Genomic DNA, 22106 nt, shown 5'->3' with positions numbered 1-22106 from the left:
GCCGCAGAATTGCACGGAGACACAAGACACACAAGTCCCATGCAAAAACAACAAGCACACACACACACACACACACACACACACACACACAACATGCACCATTAGAGAAATCATGCTCAGAGTAATCTTCACACTTTGTTAGAATCGTATTTTTTGCTCATTAACCTCTTTCTGAATTCATGAACAGTCAGCTGCCAAAAACGCTCTGGGCAAACACAGGTCCCCGCCAACTCAATTTGTGTTTCCAGGAGCTAATCTAAAATTCAGCTCTTAACGGGTGCAAAGCAGTCCCTGGGAATATGCCGTCATTTATTTTAAAAGATAATTTGTCCAAGGTTATTACTTTATTTTTGTTTAACCCATTAAGACCTGGAACGCATCTGTGTCACTTTAGATTTCTTTGGCTATTCAAAAATAGCAGATCTACAAGCTCATAGCGCGGCACCGAGTGCCGCGCTATGAGCTTGTAGATCTGCTATTTTTGAAAAATCGTTAAAAAAAAGTTGTTTTTTTCAAAAAACTGTTAGGATTTAGATATTTTTTTTTAGAATCGCCTCGGGTCTTAATGGGTTAAGCGAGGTGCTTTGCCCATTTACCGTTACGAATACGGACACGCTGAGGAACAAATCCTGAACGCCATTTGGGGACGAGACCCCAGAGAGGCTAATATTGGTGGCTGACTTCTCTTGAATACCTGCAAGACACGATTCACCCAGATATTTCACTGACAGTGAGAATACCATTAATACCAACACTGCCCCCATGGGGGGGGTGGTTGGGGTAGATGTGAGTTCACTAGGCAGTGGAAAAGGACTAAAAAGACATGCAGAGGGGGTGCAGCTACTATAAAAACCACTTACTGGTCTCCTGAACTCGCGCCACAAACCCCATCAGGGGTAACTGGGGGGTGATCTGCATGGAGGGGGGAGGGGGCGCGAGAGGACCTGCTACCGCCGCACAGAATGCACAGGGCGACAGGAGGAGAGAGAGAGAGAGAGAGAGGACAAGACAATGATAAGAGAGGAGGCGTACAGAGGAGGGAGAGAGAGAATGTTGAAAAGTGAAAATTTAAGAAAGAGAGAGGATAGAGGGAGAATTTAAAAAAAAGAGATGGAAGGGAGAACTTTAGAGAATAAGGCAGCAACTATCAATTACTTTCTAAGAGATTATTTGATTGGTTAATTTTTTATTAATCACAGAGAATCGCGTTTTCTATCTAAAAAATACTTTTAGATAGAAACGGCGCACAACTATGCCTTGCAAGAATAATGAAAACAGCTGATCAACAAGATCAGCTAAAATATTTTTGACATTTCTTCTTGATACTTTTCATCTAAAACATGCCCAAAATAGGGATTGATTATGAATCAATTATTTAAAAAAAAATCGATCATCTTTTTAAATGAATGTGTATACGGAAATCGATTAAATCCATTAGCTCGATTAGCACAGAATAGACACTTGGGGGTCTATTACAGTTTCATGGCTAATGAAGCCAGAGAAAAGGACAGTCCTATCAGACCAGAGCAAAGAACTGGTTTAAATGGAAGCTGATAAGAACTGACACATGAAAAGAACAAAAGATCAAATGTCTGGCCTCTCAGAGAAGACAGGAGGAGTATATGAGAGAGAGAGAGAGAGACAGAGAGAGATGGTGATGTTTAGTGACGACAGTTAAATAGATGATACGAATAAGATTACAGAGGCGGCTTTTAATCAAAGCTGCAGACCACGGGGGTGCAGGGGATCTGATGCCACTACTTAAGTCTAAAGCCGCGGTTCTCAAGTCCGGAGACCAGCGACACTGCTGGTTTTCTTTCTAGTCCCGTCTGTTCTGGGACCCGTTTAGACTTGGGTCGTAACGGTTGAATTTGGTGAAAACCCTGCAGTCGTCTCTGGGCGGAGTTGAGAAAGAGAAGCGAAGCAATCGTGATTCTAATAGCCCCAAAGCACTTCAACTATAAGTGAGGGATGCTTGATTTCATGAGAATTGCACATTCCATGTACAGTGGATGGGAGAATGCTTGGAATCAATCTAGACAAAGACAACCCAATGAGAACAGGAAAAGAAAAGAGACTATATTTAATAACGTCTATATATCCGTATATATCTAGTCTTTGTGTCTCTGTAATGATTGTCCATAGAGGACATGATCACACTAAAAGCAGATCAGCTATGGCCGCATAGTAGGAGCATGATGAATGAAAACATGTTTACTGTCAGAGCATGTTGCTGCTACTGCAGAACACCCATATAACTGTAATTTAATGATCTTTTCTTTCTTTATTTGAACCTTTGTGCCGTTGTACTTTCCCCTCATACTCCCACTCCCACTTTTCTCCTCTTTATTTATCCGTTTCAGTCGGAAAACGACCTTCCTCAGGACATCTTTGTGCCACTGAGACCTGTTAAAACCAGATAGCGTGTGAGTACCGTACCTTGGTTCTGGTTGAAGTGTGGACCTCCGTTGAGCTGGCTCTGGTTGTGAGCCATGTTGGGCTGTCCCGTGACGGAGGAGGGACGGCGGTAGGGCAGCGAGCCCCCTACAGGAGGGTTCTGGGACTGCTGCGCCGGCCGGTTCATGCTGTAGAACTGTGGAGCACCTGGGGATGTTGGCAAACACCGGGGGGCACCAGAGAGTAATTTAACAAGGGTGAGGTGGTGGATGTATTGATTAATGGCGTCCTGAAGTAATGGTTCTCAACAGGGGAGTTAAGAGATCTGCCGTCTTTAATCAGGTATTTATTTAGGACACCAGGTGAAAACTATGCTTAAAAAGGCAGGGTGAGTGATCTTTTTCAGTTAAAACAAAAAGTGTTTTGTTAAAAGGTTAAAGCACTATATTCTGATAGTAATCATTGCTATAGTGTTCATTCGGTAACAGGGGTTACTGAACCCCATCCCTCTAATAAACATGAAATACATTTGGTCATTTATTTTTGTCATCACTTCCAAATTCACTCATTTAATCTATATCCTGTGTGAGTTGTCTCTCCTGATTGGATAAAATTGGTATCCTGATATGCATTTTCTATTTACTAAAGAGCTGAAGAGACAGGGTGACTGACTCCTGTTACTGAACAAACACAGAATAGTTGTTGTGAGCTTGTAGATTGGCTATTTTCAAAAACTTTGCCTTTCTCTCATATTATTTGACAATTTGGCCAATGTTTGGCCAGTATTTATAGTATAGTTTGTTGATTACTTTTGATGCAGTAATGGTCTTTTTTCTTTTAGATATTAAAAAGTCTTAAAAGTCCTTAAGTTGTCACTTCACTGACATCTGGGGACCCCCCAAAAATCTTGTAGGGTCCCGGCCTACAGGTTGAGAACCACTGTCTTAAAGAATCCTTTTTGGTGAGGTCCGGCTCTATATCTGAGTGAAAAATAGCTTTGGAAATACTGAAAAAAAACTAACAAAAAACACTTAATACAAAGGTCTTAGAAATAAATCAAAAAAAGTTGCAGTAATGACAAAGCTTTATGCATGTGACGATGCATGTGACCGTCCGGTCAGGAAAAACACCCAGGAGTCATTTGTCTACAGCTTCGGTGCTCAGACAGTTATTGTGTTTGGTTTTATAGGGCAGCACAAACCTAACAGTCACAATTAATGCCTTGTGGAGGGAAATATTGGCACCGATGGGACATTGTAATGTACGACTTGTATTCTGTTTGAGACTGCAACGTTTCTCAACCAGTGGTCCGTGGACCTCTAGTGGTCCGTGGCATAATTACTGGTGATCCATGGGACAATGTTTTAAAATGTCAATAGGAAAAATGTAATAGTGGTCCTTTTAAGGGTCATTATTCAATTTTTCCTATTGACATTTTAAAACATTGTCCCATGGATCACCAGTAATTATGCCACGGACCACTAGAGGTCCACGGACCACTGGTTGAGAAACGTTGCAGTCTCAAATATACATATAATCACTCATATAATCACTCGTCCTCACTAATACTCATTATAAAATGGCACCATTTCTGTCTATTCGGTCGGTGTCTCATAGGTGGACTGTGGGCAGTTCTGAAACCTGCCCTACCAGTGACATCATCGGTAGGAAGGTTTGGTCAATATAAACTTTTTTTTTAAATTAAGGCAAGAACAATGACTTCTATTTCATGATGCTAACTTTCCAGGAAGAAAAAAGATTGTAGTTTCTATTAGCCTGGAATCCCCATCGATTTTGACTGGTAGGCAGGTTTCTGAACTGTCCACAGCCGATCAATCAGATGCAGAGCGAGTGGATGGAAAACAAGCCATCTCATAATGAGCGTTAGTGAGGACCAATTACATGAATATAAGGTTGAAAATGGGTAAAACGCTCCTTTAAGGCCTTGATATAAATCGTTAAGCGCAGTATCACGCACAGTATAAATCTGGCTTTAAGATCATTAATGTTCAAAATTAATATATATATATTTAATAGAAATGACTGTTGCACCTTCTTATATACTAAATAGTATGTGTATGTATGCTACAAAATAATCATATTTGAACTGGGGACCCCCAAAAATAAATCATATCTGAACTGGGGATGGCCCAAAATAATATTTTTGAACTGGGGAGTGGGGACCCCCCACCCTGACAAGTACTTGGAAGTGTAGGAGTTGAGGCATTACATTTAGTTTGACTCAGTTCCCACAGATAAATATTGTGAAAATAGCAGATCTGCAATGCGAGACATTGAAGGCTTGCAGATCAGCTAGTCACATTTTTTAACTCTTTCTTAAATTATTTGACAATTTGGCCAATGTTTGACCAGTTTTTATAGTATATTTTGTTGATTACTTTTGATGCAGTAATGGTCTTTTTTTCATGTCATTAAATTGTCCCTTTACTGTCATCTGGGGACCCCGAACCACAGGTTGAGAACCACTGGTTTAGAGAATTGAGCATCCAGTCACATCCAGTCCCAACGAGTCCAGTCCACTCTAATGCAGCTGACCCAGATGACTGATCGTTCTCTGTTCTAACAGGGCAGGGGAAATGAATTCACTCGCTGTCATGGGGCTAAATTAGTCCCCGATGGCTAAACAAATGACACCCAGCATTATTCTGGTTCCCCAGAAGCGGAGAACCACTGCCATGGGAGTAGAACACTGTTAAATCCTCTGTGTTAAAAGCTGCAGACTGTAACTTTGATGTCCCATCCAGGTATCCTTTGGTTACATTTGTGAACTCTCTTGAGTTACAAATTGATGACTCAACTGGGTTTTACTGAGTATAACCCTGAGGATTTTACTATGTACCAACTACCACAAGAAACAATGGTCCTTGAAAAAAAGACTGAAATAAAACAATGAAGAAATACACACAAACAAATACATTACAATTATCAATGATAAAAACAAACGTTGTCACCAGACAGGATCATGCGACAGACAAACATCAACATACAGTAGGTACTGGTAGGTGATGTGACGTCAGGTGGGGTTTGGAGGAGGCGGGGTTTGGGGGGGCAATACCAAATGAGGATAATGTGTTGTCCTTAGAAGACAGAGGCGGAGCCAAAGTGAAGGACAGTCACTCAGGAATCACAGTGTACATGTGAAGGCATAGGGCTGCATACACTGCATAATAATAAACCATTTATTTTCTCCAAATTCATTTTTTTTGCCTGGGGCAATTTCATTTTTTAAATCAAACATGTAGGCCTGGGGTAATTTCATTTTCAAATCAAATATGTAGGCCTGGGGTATAATGGAAGTTGAGATCAGATCAAAATCTGACACTAGCATCTAATACTGTCTACTGAATTCATACTATGTAGTAACTCCAATTGGAACCTCTTCCTCCACTGTATAGCTCCGAGATGAGGTTCCACAGCGTAGGGTGCCGGTAGAGTTCGACACCGGCAGAAAAAATGGTTAAATATAAAAATATATATAAGTTATGTGTTATTATTATTATTATTATTAGTTTGCTTAAAAGTTCAACGTTCTGAAATATAAACTTTAGTCAAATCAAAGTTTTTTTAATTAATTAGAAAATGTGGCACTTTTCGACAAAATGACCCAAAAACCTGGCATTGGTCGGGCTCTATTAATGACTTCATACTATTCAGTGAGCCTAGGAACATTATAGCTGCTGGAATAAACTATAGCAACACATATCACTTGTACAGTAACTTGACAGTCTGCCTACTCTGCAGGACAATATTGCGGAAGTCAATTCATCCTCTTCATAAAGAATAATACCTGAGAGGGCATCTTTGGTGATGTGATTATGGGTCTGCCTATGATGCAATTTTGGCAACATCAAAGTGCCCATAATAACAATATAGAATGCCCCGGAGGCGGGTATTATGGCTTTTATGCAGCCGCTAGATGGGACGAATGTTTACCGACTGGAAGGTTTTCTTCAAAGCGTAAGAATAATGAGATAGAAAATGAGAAAGACTGCTGTCTAGTTATCATAAACAATAAAGTCTAGCTATGATTTATGGAAGTCAACACAGCTGCAATGTTCCTTTGACCATTACTGGTCAAACCCATGGCCCACTTCCTGAAGGTACTCAAATAAACAAATGTCCCCTTTCATCTCACCACATAATGTACCATCAATACTGGTTCTTCAGCATGTAAGTATAGTGACATCTGGTATGACTCCCTTAGAAGAGAGGACATGCCAGTGTTTCGATTCCAACTGGCCAACATCCACGGACGAATTTGCTAACATGCACAAAAATTGTTTATTGACCAATTTTCTTTTTGATGACCCGTTTTTAGTTTTTCTCTCATTTTCTCCCTAATTTAGTAATTGCCAATTCCCCTCATGTGTGTGTGTAATCCCTCTCGTTGCCATCAACTACTGTTTGGTCTTGGGGAGGGTGTAGACGACCACGTGTCTATTCTGATACACATTAAGTCACCCGCTGCTTCTTTTAACCTGACAGTGAGGAGTTTCACCGGGAGGACAGAACACATGGTGGAAACATGCTATGCATCCCAGTTCCACTCCCTGCTGAACAGGTGATCCGGCAAAACTGTAGGAGTCGCTAGAGCAGCGATAGAAAACCACCCCCTGGCTTACCGACCGCAGCCAGTTGTGTTCGTTGGAGCACGGTGGAGAAATCGAACCCCAGTCTCCACAGTGGAGGGCAGGAAGGAACTTTACCCCTGAGCCACTCGGACAGCCTTCCGAGCAACAAGTATTATAATAGTATAGCCGTATAGTAGTATATATGACAAAGGAGCACTAGTTTTTCGGCTCGGCGCGAGACGGAGTTGGTCCAACTGGACACATTATAATTTCTCGATCTTAACGATTTCCCACATGAATTGTTAACATATATACTACTATCGTATACAGTATAGTAGTATCTACAAGCTTGCAACGTGCTGGGAGCTTGTCGATCAGCTATTTTCCACTAAGAGATTTGGTGTAGAGGGAAAAAAACGATTGTACCAAGTATAGACTCCTAAGGGACCAATTTTAAGTGGTCAAGGAAACGAGTTATGGGAGGACATGTTGGTTAGAAGGGGGTCGGATCCTTGAAGGTGAAGGAGAGTCGGGAGGGTGAAGGTGGGACCTCATGCCAGGGATGGGATGGGATGGGATGGTGCATGCAGGCAGGTGACACTCACCTTGTGTGGGCGTGCCGAAAGTAGCGGGGCCTGAGCTAGTGGGAGGAGCCACTGAGGCGGGGAGCTGGGGAGGGGGAGGGGGGAGTGGGGGGACCTCTACGGGGGTGCTGGGGGCCTGTGGGGGGCCGTCTAGGGCGGTGGTGGGGGCACCGGGGGTGGTGGCGGCGGAGGGTGGCTTAGCATTGTTGGAGGGAGCGGGGGCTGTACCTGAGACGTCGGAATGCAGAGGGGTTACGGGAAGAGGAAGGAAGGAAGGAAGGAAGGAAGGAAGGAAGGAAGGAAGTGAACAAGGGGGAAGGAGGTAAAGACAGGATTAACATTAGGGAAGAAGACTCCAGTGAAGAGTGATTAGTCACTACATTCTACACGGGAGAGAAGAGTCTCACACACACACACACACGGCGACGAAAACAGGGAGTGGAGGCGTTTACCTGGGAAGACGGTCGGCAGGGCCGGGGTCGGCACAGCGATCGGCAAGCCCACGCTGCCGCTACCACTGTTCTCTCTGCTGCTGCTGCGACTGCTGCTGGGGTGACTGCCGCCACTGCTGCCACTGCTGTCAGTGGGCAGGTTAGGCGCACGCACACACACACACACACACACACACACGTCAGACCACACACATACACCTAATCTCCTACACTCTCCTGGTGCTAGCAGCAATGGCAATTTGTTAACACTGTAGAGCTGGTCTGTGGCTGTACTGCAATGGCGCCTTCCTTCTACGAGTGTCTTGCAAAACTCTTCGATACATTTTACAGTAATCAAACAACAAAAATTACAAAATCAGAAGCAATAGGCTCTGTGCATAACTGTAGTCCCAGGTTTCCAGAAGGTGGCATACCCGTTTCCTGTTCCGGTTTATTTTCCCATAGCTTCGTTTGATTGGCTCAGCAGCCGATAAAAGGCGTCATTTGTGTTTGCCATTCAAATCTGCTGTGTCAATAAAACAAAGCTATGGGACACTGAACAGGAACCTGAGGCTATGGTTATGCACAGAGCCTATTATGTCATCATAATTGCTGTTATTTTATGTAGCAAAAGCCTCAGATATAATGCATTCAGTAAAAAAAATAGGTTTAAGCCAGAGTTTAGGCTTTACCTATATGTGGGCAATGACTACAAATACGTGAGATACCGTTAGAAAGAATCATCTCAAATTTCGTATTTACAAATTGAGCAGGAACCAGGACAGAGCAGTACAGTACATTACAGTTCAGTAGGTCAGTGTTAAAAGTCCTATTCATTACCAGACTTGCTACGAACCCCCAAAATGGCCCCCTCAAGATCACTGCATGGGTTCACATGAGGCGTTATGCCTTTGAAATGACTATGTACAGCAATAAAGAAGAGGAGACGGAAGCCTCACAGGGACAAGACACTGAGCTCTGACAGGTGACACATTAGTGACATGAGGACAAAAGACATTAAGAAATATATCAAATTATATAAAATACCACATCATGAGAGCTGGTGGCACTGAGACACACATACAGTAGCAGACTTTTGAACAGACAGAAGAGAAGGAACAGGTGAAGAGATGATGATGAAGATGAATGAAGATGATAGGTGGAAGAAGAAAAAGAAAAATGGCATGCTGAGGAGTGTCGCAAGAAGAAAAACAAACAAGAAAATCAATCTTATCTTGGTTCTGGGAGCCCCTTAAAACATTTGATGGGTGTGTTCAGTCTTTATTCGTTGTGTTTTTCCTTCAAAAGGTGGGGCAGGTGGACGTGATGCGCTACAGTCTCCAAAACAACTGTCCATCCTTGCGCAGCTGGATATCTGAGAATATCTTCTCAAGTGCACGCCTTTGAACCGTAAGGTTCTGGGTTCGATCCTGGATACTGCCACCTCGGCATAATGAATAGCAAAGCTTAGAAGTCGTGCTCCAATTACTGGGAGTTGTCAGTAGGTGCGACGGTCCACCTTAGCGATCCATCTCCCAGGGTCTAACTAGCACATTGTAAAAAGAACAGACACCCTCGTTGCTCAGCTGTTACCGACGATAAGCTTCCTACTTCCTTAATTACTTTGAAAGGGGAACGTTTGGCCACATTTCATCTTGAGAGAGACGAGGAGACATGGAGTTGACAGGTCTTGGTTGTTTAAAGACTATTACACTGGAACCTGCATCTGGTCATTTATTAACACAGCTCTCTACCTTGTCCTCATTACTGTCAGTGCGCTGAGCAGCATGCTTGGTAATGGGGGCACATCTGTTGTTATCCGGAGGACTTTTGGAAAGTCTTCCAAAAAATCCTGCTTGGTCGATTGGTCTGAAATGATTCTTGATACTGTACGTTTGGAGAGAGGCTTGCCAGCAATTACTAAGAGCTTGAAGGTTGGCTATTTATGGCTCAGGGCACCATCCTACGACTAAGTATAATTCTGGTTTAATCGGTCTTAGCAAGAGACAATTACATTATTTTTCCTCCAACATGGTTGCATGTTCCTCATTATAACCCCTTTCAACTACTCTAAAAAAAATAATATACGAAAACGGTAAGAAGGCTTTAAATGGGTTTAGCCTTTTGAGCTGCGCTTCCGTCCAATCAAAGAAAGGTTTAGTTCAGCCAGTTTGAAGGAGTGAGTCATTGTAGGTTTCATTTCAAGAGAATAGAGGAGGAATAGGGGAGGTAAGGAAGAGCAACAGGACAGGAAAGGGGGCGTGTTTCAGAAGGTATAGAGAGAGGCATGCTGGGTAAGGGGGAGTGAAGGTTCTGTTTTGGGTTTTTTTGGAGGGTGGGGGTACCTGTACGTGCGGTTCCTCTGATTAACAGACGCAGTGCGTGCAGGGCTCTGCTGGGCCAGGGGGGGCGCCATGTTGCGCGTCGGGCTTGAGACGTAGTCATTAGGGACAACGGGCGGACGCACTGGCTCGAGCGTCCGATAGGGGGAGTGGCGCCTGCGAGAGGGGGTGGAGGGTGGGTTCAGGACAGGAGTTGGGGAACATCCACAGAGGAGAAGTGTGGAGGAGGGTGGGGGTAGGGGTGGGGGGAGAGCGAGAAACAAACAGGTGCAAACTTAAAAACGGGAACGACACGTGACACGGGGTTGGGGGAGGGGCACAGAGGGTCGTTATGGGAGGGGGGAGGGGGCGGATCCACAGGTGTTTGGGGTTCACGGCTGAACCTGCTGGTGAATGCTGCACATCTTCATTTCTATTTTACCTTCATGTATCTGCAAAACGTCCCGTCTTTTCTGGAACCTCGCTGACTTCGCTGCAAATCACTAGCAGATTTGTCTGTGGTATTGCTATGTTAGTGATATCATAAATCAGACATTTATTTAATCCAAGCATCGCTAGGTTAGGATAGTGAACTTATTAAAATCTATTCAATTCCACTTATTCAAAAATTTTTGAGTTAGTTCACTTTAACCACATGAACCCTAGTGTCCCATTTCAGGGCATGTCATCATAGGAAAACATTCTGCAGAAATACCCAATCTACAAGCTCAGATCGTGACTCGCTGTGAGCTTGTAGATTGGCTATTTTCGGCTAAGAGATTTGGTGTAGAGGGGGGAAAGGAGGGGGCCTAGTATAGACCTTTGGACGAGGAAGTATATAGGGTTCAAGTGGTTATGAGCAAGTATATAGGGTTGAGCATGACTTTACATTTTATACTATTATCAATATTATTATCAAAAGCTTGAAAATAAAGAAGAAAAGAAAACTCTTGAGAATGTTTACCTCTAAGGCCGATAAAGATTAAATTATCATGCAAGGTTCCAACTCATTAACATTATGGGATGACCCAACTCAGAGTACACTGTTGCTATGGCAAAACGTTGCTATGGGAAACATGGGGCAGCCAGGAGTGAGGGACTGGGACACACGTTATATAAGTGAAAGATAAATTAAAATGGACAAACTGGGAAGGAGAAGCTTAAAAAATAAAATAATGAACTACAAACAACAACACCAACAAAAAGATGCCTGCCCGTAACTATGGGCTGCGGCACATAGTGATTCATGGAAGGTCTGAGCTGTGGACGACCAACATGCATCTTGAAGGGACACACACACAAACACGCTTCTGAAGGTCATGAAGACAGACAGACATTTCTCCCCACTTTCTTATTTACACACGCACACGTACAGAGGACAGACAACTTCACGGCCAGTTAGGTGGCGGTCCCAGGAGTGACACAGAACACAGTGTTATGGGCTGGACGAACACACACGAACACACGCACGCGCGCGCGCACACAGACAGACAGACAGTGGGATAAGAGACAGCTAGGACAGTAAACAACAGTGAACAAACATCAATAACCTTTCCTATTCATCACTGATTAGCTCTTTGCAGACAATGCCCAACATTCCATTCTATATGTTCTACAGACATACAGTACATATTTTTGTTATGTTTTAAATTATATTTGAGGGAATTTCTCTCCATATGGAATGGATTATCAAAATAGAACCGTATGGTGAAATGGTGAACGTGGCTGTTTTTTTTGCTGCAGTGTTACTTAAAAAGTAAGAAAATATTTGTTCATTCAATGACCAGAGTGACAGTTTGGCACTTCCACTGAACAAGCAGACAAGCTTACCAGTGAGTCTAAACGAGTCACATTCAGCGAGACGTTCTGAAAGCATGGTCGACCAACCAATGTCAACTTCAGAAGAGGAACAGAATGTTCTTTATAATAACATAATGTATTGGATCTTCAAGCAACTGAGATCAACAGGTTCTAACTACACAGCGTCTGCCTCGCTTGCTGGTTGGCAATTTCCCACACTGATTACTACTATCAAAATAAGGTCACAGAAAATGCAGTGTCCTTTGTGATAACAGTTGTCCTGCGCCCTGGCATTAGATAAAATGCCAGCGAAAGGTCGAGGAAGGGGAAATTCAACGGCGTGGCATTGGCAACCCTGGTGGCATTTTGAGTGACACATATTTGAGCTCGCCACTTACAACACGTCAGGCTAAACCGCAGAGTAAAGCCTGATTTATACTTTAGTTGTTGCACTAGTGTCGCAGCGTGACGTATCACAAGCTAGTAGATCTGCTATTTCGGGCAAGTGACACTGCATGGCAACAAAGTTTAAGTCAACCCGAATGTTTCTTAAAATATACTGCAACACTGTTGTTGTCTATGTTCACATAAAGTAGTGGTTTTCAACCGTTTCTGGATCAGGGCCCACTTGAAAATCATTCAAAATAAACATGCTCTGAAAATGCATGCGGCCCACCCATCTGACCACTTAACACGGCAGCCGAATGGCAATCGTGTCATCAATCGATTATGTCCCGGCTTGTATCAAAGGAGCCAACATAGTATACTATACTTCAACTTCCCATTCATCTATTCTGTACCACAATTCATTTTAAACGTGAAGTTTGCATGTTCACCCCTTGGTTACGTAGGTTTCCTCCGGGTACTACGGTTCTCCTCCGACACCCAAAGACATGCATGTGTGTCGTAGGTACAGACTCCTTGCCCGTCACCAAGGTACTGGCATTACAACTGGAGTTGGTCCCCGGGCGCTCCCCACTGCTCTTAAGTAGCTAGGATGGGTCAAATGCAAGGGACACATTTCCCCATGGGGATAATAAAGTTAAAGTACACCTTTAACCTTAACAATAGACCCAGATGAAAGGACATGCCACCTCACAGACATGGTATGTACTGCATGTACAGAACAGTGTATAAAACCTGACCCGTGGGGGTACATTTTTACATTCTCACATAACAAACCCCACAAAATCTAGCATCTTAATAGAATCATTGGAACTAAATATTACAATGACAAACTGTTGCTAGGTGCTAGACATCATGGTTTGTTTGAACACATTGAAACACAACTTGTATGATGTGACTTCAGGTTGTGTCTCATTTCAGAATACATCTATTTTGGCTGAGATCTTAGAACGTTTAACTTGTTTACTTTGCATGCATTCTGTATTGATGTTCCTCCCTGCATGCTGAAAGGCAACACAGCAGCACAGCATGAATCTGGAATCCTGACCAGTCTTCCTTGCTTTGTTTAGATCAAACAATGCAGATCAAACAATGCAGGAAAAAAAAACATTCACACCAGTAATTCTACCACTGTGATCAACATACAGACAGAGCATCTTTAAACAGCTGTGATCAAAATGCCGAGCATCTTTAAACAGCTGTGATACAGTTGTGATCAAAACTAACAAAGCATCGTTAAACAGCCCCGAGGACACCATCTAAATAAACAAAGAGCCAATGATGACACCCAGAGAAACAAACTGCTTGCCGTCACTGCCTAAAAGCCACAAACACTCTCAGATACGTTCACGGTGCCGATGAAGACGCCATTCTGTCGTTGCTCCTGCGTTCTTCTCAGTTAACACAATGCGAGGAAGGCGGGGTTGGTCCCCACCGCGGTCGTACGTACCCTAGGGTCCCCTTCCCTGTCATGGGGGGGCTGGGAGGCTTCTGTGTGGGGGGGTTGGTACGAGGCATGGTACCAGCGCCGGCCTTCATGTTCTGGGCACTGGCCTGTGAGGAGGAGGAGAGTGAGAGATAAGAACGGGGACAGTGGGTGACGATATTATTGCAATGAGAAGAACATGGAGTGAGAGAAAAATTAAATGCATCAAGATACAAGCCTGGTTTTTACACCAGGTAAAGTGTGAGTTATACGCGCACCGAAAATAGACCATCTACGAGCTCACAACACGGTGTGTTGTGAGCTGTTATATCGGTTATTTTCGGTGCACGATGCCTGGGGCGTGCCCAAGTATACAATCTGGCATAAGAGGCAAACAAGGTTCTTATCACAGCAGTCAAGATATCTTTTAAAATTCTGCAACCACTACAGTTCTCCACACAGCATCAGAACAAAAACAGAGAACCTCATAGCAACTGTGCTCTGCTAGGACAAACACTGGAGATACTTACCTTAAACCTTAGCAACCACTGAGGTTGATTTTATATGTAAATTAGGGCAAGCGGAAAGAGAGAGAAAGAGAGGGAATCAGAGGATTAGTGAGTGAACAGGTAGAAAAACAAATTGCAACATGAAATGTGATCAACAGCCCGGCAGGTCTATGCGATTGAAGGGACAATAGCTGTCCGCTAAGATCAAACACACTGCTGTGATCTGACAGACATCGGTTATATTTGTTTTGTAAAAAATAACCTAATTGTTTTTCCAAATCAGATAGTGGAAAGCTTGGATGCCGTAATATCCCCATTTCACTTCAATTTTAGGAATGGACAGGAACCTTCAAATAACACTGAATTGCCTGCCAAAGCTGATACAGCCATTCTGAATGATACAGTCAGCGGTTAGAGCTAAAAGACATCCGGCAGGCATTTTTAAAGCACAATTGAACTTTGGTAGACGTTGATGATGTAACTCCAAATATTGGAAAGATATCTTTAAATATTTGCTCCGTAGATTGAAAATGCATAATCCAAAATATTCTCCCCATTAATTTACATACCATGAACTAAAATGAACAAAGCGGATTCTGCCAATGTATAACATTACAAAACCTGACTTGTTTTTTGACAGTTTACAATGACAGGTACTATCGTTTCTTGCACGCGCTAACAAATACAGTGAGTCACGTAAGCATACTTACCATAAATTCTTCCCAATTCAAATAGTAAAATAAACACAAGTTATCATTTTCATTTCTAGCAAACGCTGAGTCGGGTTTTGTAATTTTGTACATTGTCAGAATCTGCTTTGTCCTCTTTGAGACCTTGTTTCGCACCATGAACCATCATGACGGAGCCTACCTTTACGCCATGGCCCATGTCGTCCAATAGGCTGTAGTCGATGGGCTTGCGGATGTAGCGCACAGGCCTTTCAGGATTGGCCGGGGCGATGATCTTGTGTGTGCGTGAGGTGTTCTTATTGGTGGTGAGGATTCCAATCTCTCGCCTGGCCACCTTCTCTTTGTGGATGTCCACCGTCTGAGGAGGAGAGGTAGCGGAGGAGGCTGGTTTTAACAATGTGTAACCCTCTTTCAACCTGGTGTCCCTATTTGGGATGTGGATATGTCATTATGGATATGTCCATATTATTTTGATAGTATATAGTTTTTATTTTGATAGTATAATTGTTTAGACCACAGTGGTAAACAACCGCTCGATCACAATCGATCTTCAAAGCCGCCACAGTCGATCACAAACAGGTTTGTGTGTTGGGAGAGGAGGTGACGGATGCACCCCCCCCCCACGCCGCTGGCTGGCAGCCTTCTTGAAACTGTGAGCCAATCAGATCTCAGTAAATATATGGATTAGTCCAAAGACGGAGGGGCCACTCGTATACTATGGATATACACCCTCAAATTATTGAAAGTAGATTGACCCAGGCGCATAGCCCTCGAGGCACGCCAGCAGACAGTAGGTTACTACATGCTCAAGCTCATACTGTCTGTGTTGTTTGTGTGGAAAGCCTGGTGATGCGAGGTTATTAGTACCCTTTTTCAAATGACTGACCTGAACCGGGAGGGACCCATGAAATTGTTTCTGAGATCCGATTGGAGCCGTCATTTAAAAAAAAGACGCACCTGGACGCTAATTGGACTCTTGAGGGGAAAATAGCCAGTCGACAAGCCCCTAACGTTAAAGTCATCAGGCTATTTTTTTTACTTCTCCAATCTTACAAACCGTCACAGACATAATTATCCCTAACAATTGATGACAGAGATAATCTTTCATCACATCTGTCAAAAGTATTGACAGATATGTACAAATAAATAGTCATGTGTATGCTTTTTTGTCAAATCAATAAATCATTTGAACAGAATCTAAATGTAAATAATAATTGGAGAAAGTCAATATTGTGCATTAAAGATTAGATATCTGTAATAGCAATTTATTTCATGTCCCTGTGTTTTTTAATATGTTTTTTAAAGTATCCTAAAAAAGTGTAAAGTCTAATATTTTGGCCTTTTTACTTTTATAAATATTTTTCAAAGATTTTGCCATTGTGTTTGTTTATTCGTATTTAGACTACTAGCCTTTGTGTGGATGTATGCAAATAGATTGAGCCTGTCAGAAATTGCTAAAGTAAATATGATTTCTTACTCATGGTGTATCTCGGCTTACACATTGGAATAAAAAGTGCTAATGGGCTTGAACAGGTTGGTTACCACTGGTTTAGACTGATGCTAGGTTCTCAGTTTACCGGTGTTCCTTTACTGAGGCACTACACTGTCTCTCTACATTTTTTGTATGGGTTTACCTTGCTTACTGTAAGTCGCTCTGGATAAGAGTGTCTGCTAAATTGTAAATTATTGCATTATAGGCAGAATTAAAAAAAAAAAAGAGGGGAAAACAGCCGATGTACAAGCTGTTGGTGGTGAGGATGCCAATCTCCCGCGATGCGCTGAGAGAGGGAGAGAATTCTTTCTTTCCTTGTTCATTCAGTCTCATGTGTAACAGATAATGCTCAGAATATGGATCACAGCCAAGTGAAGGGCTGTGGTGATGAAGGTCTATACTCACAGACTGCAGTGTTCACCCCTGTGGTTTTACAACCTTTTCACGTTTAATTGCACAAACCCATTAGGACACAGACAAAATGTAATTATTTTTTATCCAAATAAATACCTAAATCACTCTGGATAAGAACGTCAGCTATTGAAGATGAAACTGTAAATTGATATTGTGAAGATATTGTGGGGAAGTGCTTTAAAAAAACAGAGATTTTTGATAAATAATCGTCTATGCCTATACAATAATTAAGCGGGTAAAGGCAAATAAATAATAGAACAGCTATGGCTTTACTAATGCAGCTTAAAAAAAACAGGAAAATACAATACAAAATTCACCATATTACAAAACCAGACGATATCCATTCTCATATCACGATATTGATATATCGATAATATTGCCCAGCCTTAGGACACAAACGTTGTCTTCACCAGCACCTGTGTGTGTGCGAGCGTGCGTGTGTGCAATGTGCGTGTGTGTGCAATGTGCGTATGTGTGTCCACCTTCCTACCTGTGAGATGTGGTTGATGGAGGATTCCATACGGCGGAGCTGGGAGGCCTGGATATCCAGCATCTGGAGGACATTGTTGGCTAGTGTGTTGATCAGGTAGGCCACGCTAGCCAGAGACTGGGTGGTGTAGTTTTTGGTCTCCTCCAGCGCCCTGTGCTTATCTGGTGACTGCAACACAGAGACAAAACGGTCCGATTAAAACCTCTTGCAACCTAGAGTCCCTATTGTGGGCATGTGTAAAAATGGAACCAAATGGACGCAAAATGGTCCCTCAAGGAACCCTGAGGGTCCTAGACCAAACTAATTGCAGATCTTTGTGATTACATGGTCAGCTCACTATCCAAACATCTACCGTTGCAACACATCACTAATGTTATTGAGAATAGATGCGGTCCTCTGAGTCTGAACAACGCCCTGTGTTTATCTGGTGATCGCTAGAGGAAAACAGTAGTACATGTACCAATCTATATCAGGAAAATATAACTTTTTTGAAGTGAGCCCTGGGCTTGTTCAAAACGCAGCTACATGATGGATACAAAAGAGATTTTACAAGACAGTTTACTATCACCACCACCATCAAATGGAACAGGGACCTTTTGAACATTGCCTGGTGAGTGAGAAGTGAGAAAAGTGGAAGTAGAGTTAGACGAGGACTTGGTTAGATTCCTTGACCCATGACTGTGTGTTGTGTGATCCCCTAGGAAGGAGAAACCATCCGAAGTGGAACTTGTCAGTAATGAACATTACTTTTATGTTCCAGCCACAGTGAGGACGGTTCCTCCTTGAAGACAACGGCATGTCACTGACATGGCGGGGTCAAAGATACCCTTCTTGTTTTCCAACTACAAGTCTATTTCTAAAGGGCATCTAGAAATGGGCTGACGTGGGGATCAAACCCACCCGAGAGAGATCTTTAGTTTACAAGACAGCCCATCTAAACGCCAGCCTCACACTGCTGCCAAACGCGCGCACCTTCCTGTACAGAGCAAGAATGTCAGACTGAGTCCCAACAGTCCCACTGAGTGAGTGACTCTACTGTAGCAAAAGTTTCCACTTCATTATCTGAACAAGTGAGTCACTTTACAGAAGTCCAAGACACTCTGTCATTTGCAGAATAGTACAAGAACTTCTGGCAAGTAATAGAAGAAAAGAAACGCCCAGCTTATATTCGGATTTCAGGTTAATCAAGTTGGATTATCTAGTTATTTGGAATTTTCATTTAAAATTCTTGCCATGTAGATAACTACAGTACTTAGCTGTCGTCAGTGTCAGTTAGCATAATGCATAATGCTAAAAGATATGATGGACGCATGTATTCAGGAGCTCATGTATGGTAAATCCTCAGTGTTTGGAGCAATGAGAAAACACATTTCCTTATCTATTCCTTGACCACTTAAACCACGTAAACGTACTTCATTGACCAGGGTCCTTCAGGGTTATGTTCCATCTGTACATGGTTCCCCACTTTTATCCCTCTACACCAAATCTCTTTGCTGAAAATAGCCGATCTACAAGGCAATCACAACGCGCCTCGGCGGGAATTTTCACTGAATGCTCGGATCATTTTGCAGAATGTTCGCTTATTGTGACATGTCCGCAATAGGGATGCTAGGGTGTTCATATGGTTAAAGGAGAGCGGGCAATCAGCTTTGTCCCTGCAGTCTGACAGGGAAACAAGAAGAGATTCAATCCTACTCTGGCAGGGGTACATGTGGGTCCTCCAGACAGAGACGTGGAATGTAACCACAACGCAACACTATCCCAGGTGCATTTTCTTTCTTTTTTTTACATCCACTTTGAAAACCTCAACTAAAAACCACACTGTCCAAATGAGACGAAGGGCTTCCGGCTGATATCATTTAATTCTTTCCAGATAAGGAGATCATTTCACCTGTTAGCAATTATCTAAAAGCTGGGGGTGGTGGGCTGAATGTTTGTGGTGAGAGCTAAATCCCAAGGTACCTTCTGTTCTGTGGGAGGTTAGAACTACAGAGGACTGCAAGCCCAAACCTAACAAAAAAAATATTTTCAGTTTACAATGTTTTAAGTAACTTTAGTCCTTTGTTGACTAAAGGTTCTAAATTCAACCCTTCAAATTGTCTATCTGCGGAGTTGCTGTACCTCACAGTAAAAGACCATAATACTTAAGTCTAATCTCTAAATTCCTACTTTTAGTCTCTCAACCTTTCTTGCTTACTAATACTGTACTTGGTCAGTGAAACTGATTAATTCTGATAGGACAAAGCCTCAGTGTGTAAATTTGAGTGTAAAAAATGTGTTGAATGTCAATTTGTTGGAGGATTGGGCTGAATGTGACAGTGAATATGAAGCACACAGCTGCAGTTGCACCAGAGGAATTGTAAAAAGAATAGTTTTCAGACAATTCGAGCCAAAAGGTTGAGCCGTAGGCAGACAAACAGGCCCATCAAAGTACATCTGGATCAGCTAATGTTTTCTGGACGGATGCTGTGTTCTATGGGAGATGGACATGTCCTTCCTCCTGCGTTAACCCATTAAGACCTGAGGCCGATTCTACAAACGTCTTCTAAACCCTAACAGTTTTCTGAAAAATGCATGTTTCTGTATCAGTGGCACTGGTGCTCAAAACCTTTTCCATGTCATGGACCCCCAAAATTATATGTATTTGGCCACGGACCCCCCATCTCAAAATATTTTGTTCCAGGGACCCCCCAGAAGCAAAGATTTGAGTTAAAAATGTTTGCTTTAACAAATATACATATTCAAAGTTTTGCAAAAATGTTTCTCAAAAATAGCAGATCTACAAGCTCATAGTGCGGCACAAAGTCACATGCTATGAGCTTGTATATCTGCTATTTTTGAATAGCCAAAGCATAAGATAATGTTTTAAGTGGTTCAAATAAAATAAATTACACAGATGTCTTCCTGGTTTTAATGGGTAAAGCACTACACTAACATTACTCCTGTGATGTGACGTCTGTACTGTATAATGATCCCACACCACTCTTTTTTTCTCCTTTCTTTAATATTAGTTTTCAGGCAGTTTCTGTGTTATTTAGACACGGCAGTGAAGAGAGAGAGAGGGAAAAAGACATGCAGCTCCTCGACATCACGTTTTTGTTGCACTGCTAAGATTCGTCCTAATTCAACAGCAAATAAATCAGGGTCCATTATAGTTTTTTTCTTTTGTTAAATTAAGTGTTAAATAGCTCTATATTCTGATTGCAATCACTGTGCTATAGAGTGTTTGTTCAGTAATGGGGTCTCTAAATCTCTCCAGCTCTTTGATAAATATAAAAACAGAATACACAAAATATAAAACATTTTCAGGTCAGGATACCAATTTCATCCAATTAGGGGAGAAAAACTCATACAGGATAAACAATGCAACTGGAAGTGATGAAAACAAGAGTTGAGCAGGCAAAATTGGAACTGGAAAACTATCAAATAGTTCTGAAATATTGGTATTCTCCTGACTGGATGAAATTGCCAACCTGAAAATGATTTATTTATTTTTTACTAAAGCACTGGAGATGGGGAGACCCCTGCTGTAACTGAACAAACATGCCATAGCAATAATTGCAATAGAATGTTTAACCAAAATTGTCAAGTCAAGAAGTGTTAATATTGTTATACATGTAGTAATGAAAATGATTTGTTTTAAAACTTTTATATGACTCATCTGCTAGTCTCATTGTATTTTATTTGACAGCTGCACTAAACAGTGCTTCAGGTACATGAAGCATGAACCTCAACACAGTAGTGAGATTCTTATCATAACCGATCGGCATGATGAAAAGCAGCTATAGGAAAATTTGGCCCGTCCCATGTTGAAAAGAATCTGTCTGGCAAGGGCAGGGTGCATTCTGCATTGTGGTTTAATTGGAATCACTGTGCGAGACTGGCACAATCAATCAAGAACAAGCTAAACAACATGATCTAACACAAAACAGCCATGTATTACCTATTGAAGTGTCCTTGAACAAAAGATTACAACAACCTCTATCTGCTCAATCACTCTTCATTACTCTAGATAAGCACAACAGCTAAACACCTACAATGTAAATAGACTGCACATTTTGAAACACATAAGTTCTGCTTTATTCGACAGTGAGAGAGTAGGTCTGGGCAATTAACTGAAAATATATCAAAACCGATATTTAGAACCAATAACAGACACGTTGTGAGCTTGTAGATCTGCTATTTTCACATTTTCTTTTAATAATAGTTCATTATTCGTAATCGAGGCAGAAGTTTTAAATAATCGTGATATTGATTTGAGGCACGCACGTAACCCTATTAGTAGAGAGACAGGAATGGCGAGAGAGAAGGACTGACATGGAGCAAAGGGACTCTGTTCAGGTGAGCTACCGGGGTGCCCTGTGTTAATGCAATCACTGTAGGTTTATGAATATGCATTTTGTTTCCCAACAAATATATCAATCAATCAATATAGCACTCGTCTTTCACAGTAAAACCCCTTATCTTTTTTTTAATTTAGAGTAGCCAATTATTTTTTACCCCCTTTTTCACCCCAATTTAGTCGTTGTGCCAATTAATTCCTCCCCAGACACATT

The 22106-nt window shown here is 42.2% G+C and overlaps 1 protein-coding gene across 3 annotated transcripts in view; it reads right to left on the bottom strand.

Annotated features, from left to right (window-relative positions):
• Window positions 1–22106, bottom strand: part of abi2b (abl-interactor 2b) — a 30659-nt gene that overhangs the window by 4137 nt on the left and 4416 nt on the right. Inside the window, exons 2-8 of one of the 3 annotated variants that reach the window (XM_084050838.1) lie at window positions 17551–17718; window positions 15336–15512; window positions 13981–14084; window positions 10350–10502; window positions 8026–8150; window positions 2440–2604; window positions 861–947 (exon numbers count right to left, since the gene is read on the bottom strand). In XM_084050838.1, coding sequence (XP_083906964.1) covers window positions 861–947; window positions 2440–2604; window positions 8026–8150; window positions 10350–10502; window positions 13981–14084; window positions 15336–15512; window positions 17551–17718 — 979 coding nt within the window. The remainder of the gene's footprint in view (window positions 1–860; window positions 948–2439; window positions 2605–8025; window positions 8151–10349; window positions 10503–13980; window positions 14085–15335; window positions 15513–17550; window positions 17719–22106) is intronic. The other 2 variants (XM_084050839.1, XM_084050840.1) reach the window with 2 other exon arrangements.

Source organism: Gymnoscopelus microlampas (genome assembly GCF_963454915.1).
Source record: "Gymnoscopelus microlampas genome assembly, chromosome: 24".
Classification (NCBI taxonomy): Eukaryota; Metazoa; Chordata; class Actinopteri; order Myctophiformes; family Myctophidae; genus Gymnoscopelus; species Gymnoscopelus microlampas.
The sequence above is the reverse complement of the archived record's forward strand: the minus strand, read 5'-3'. Positions and strand labels throughout refer to the sequence as shown.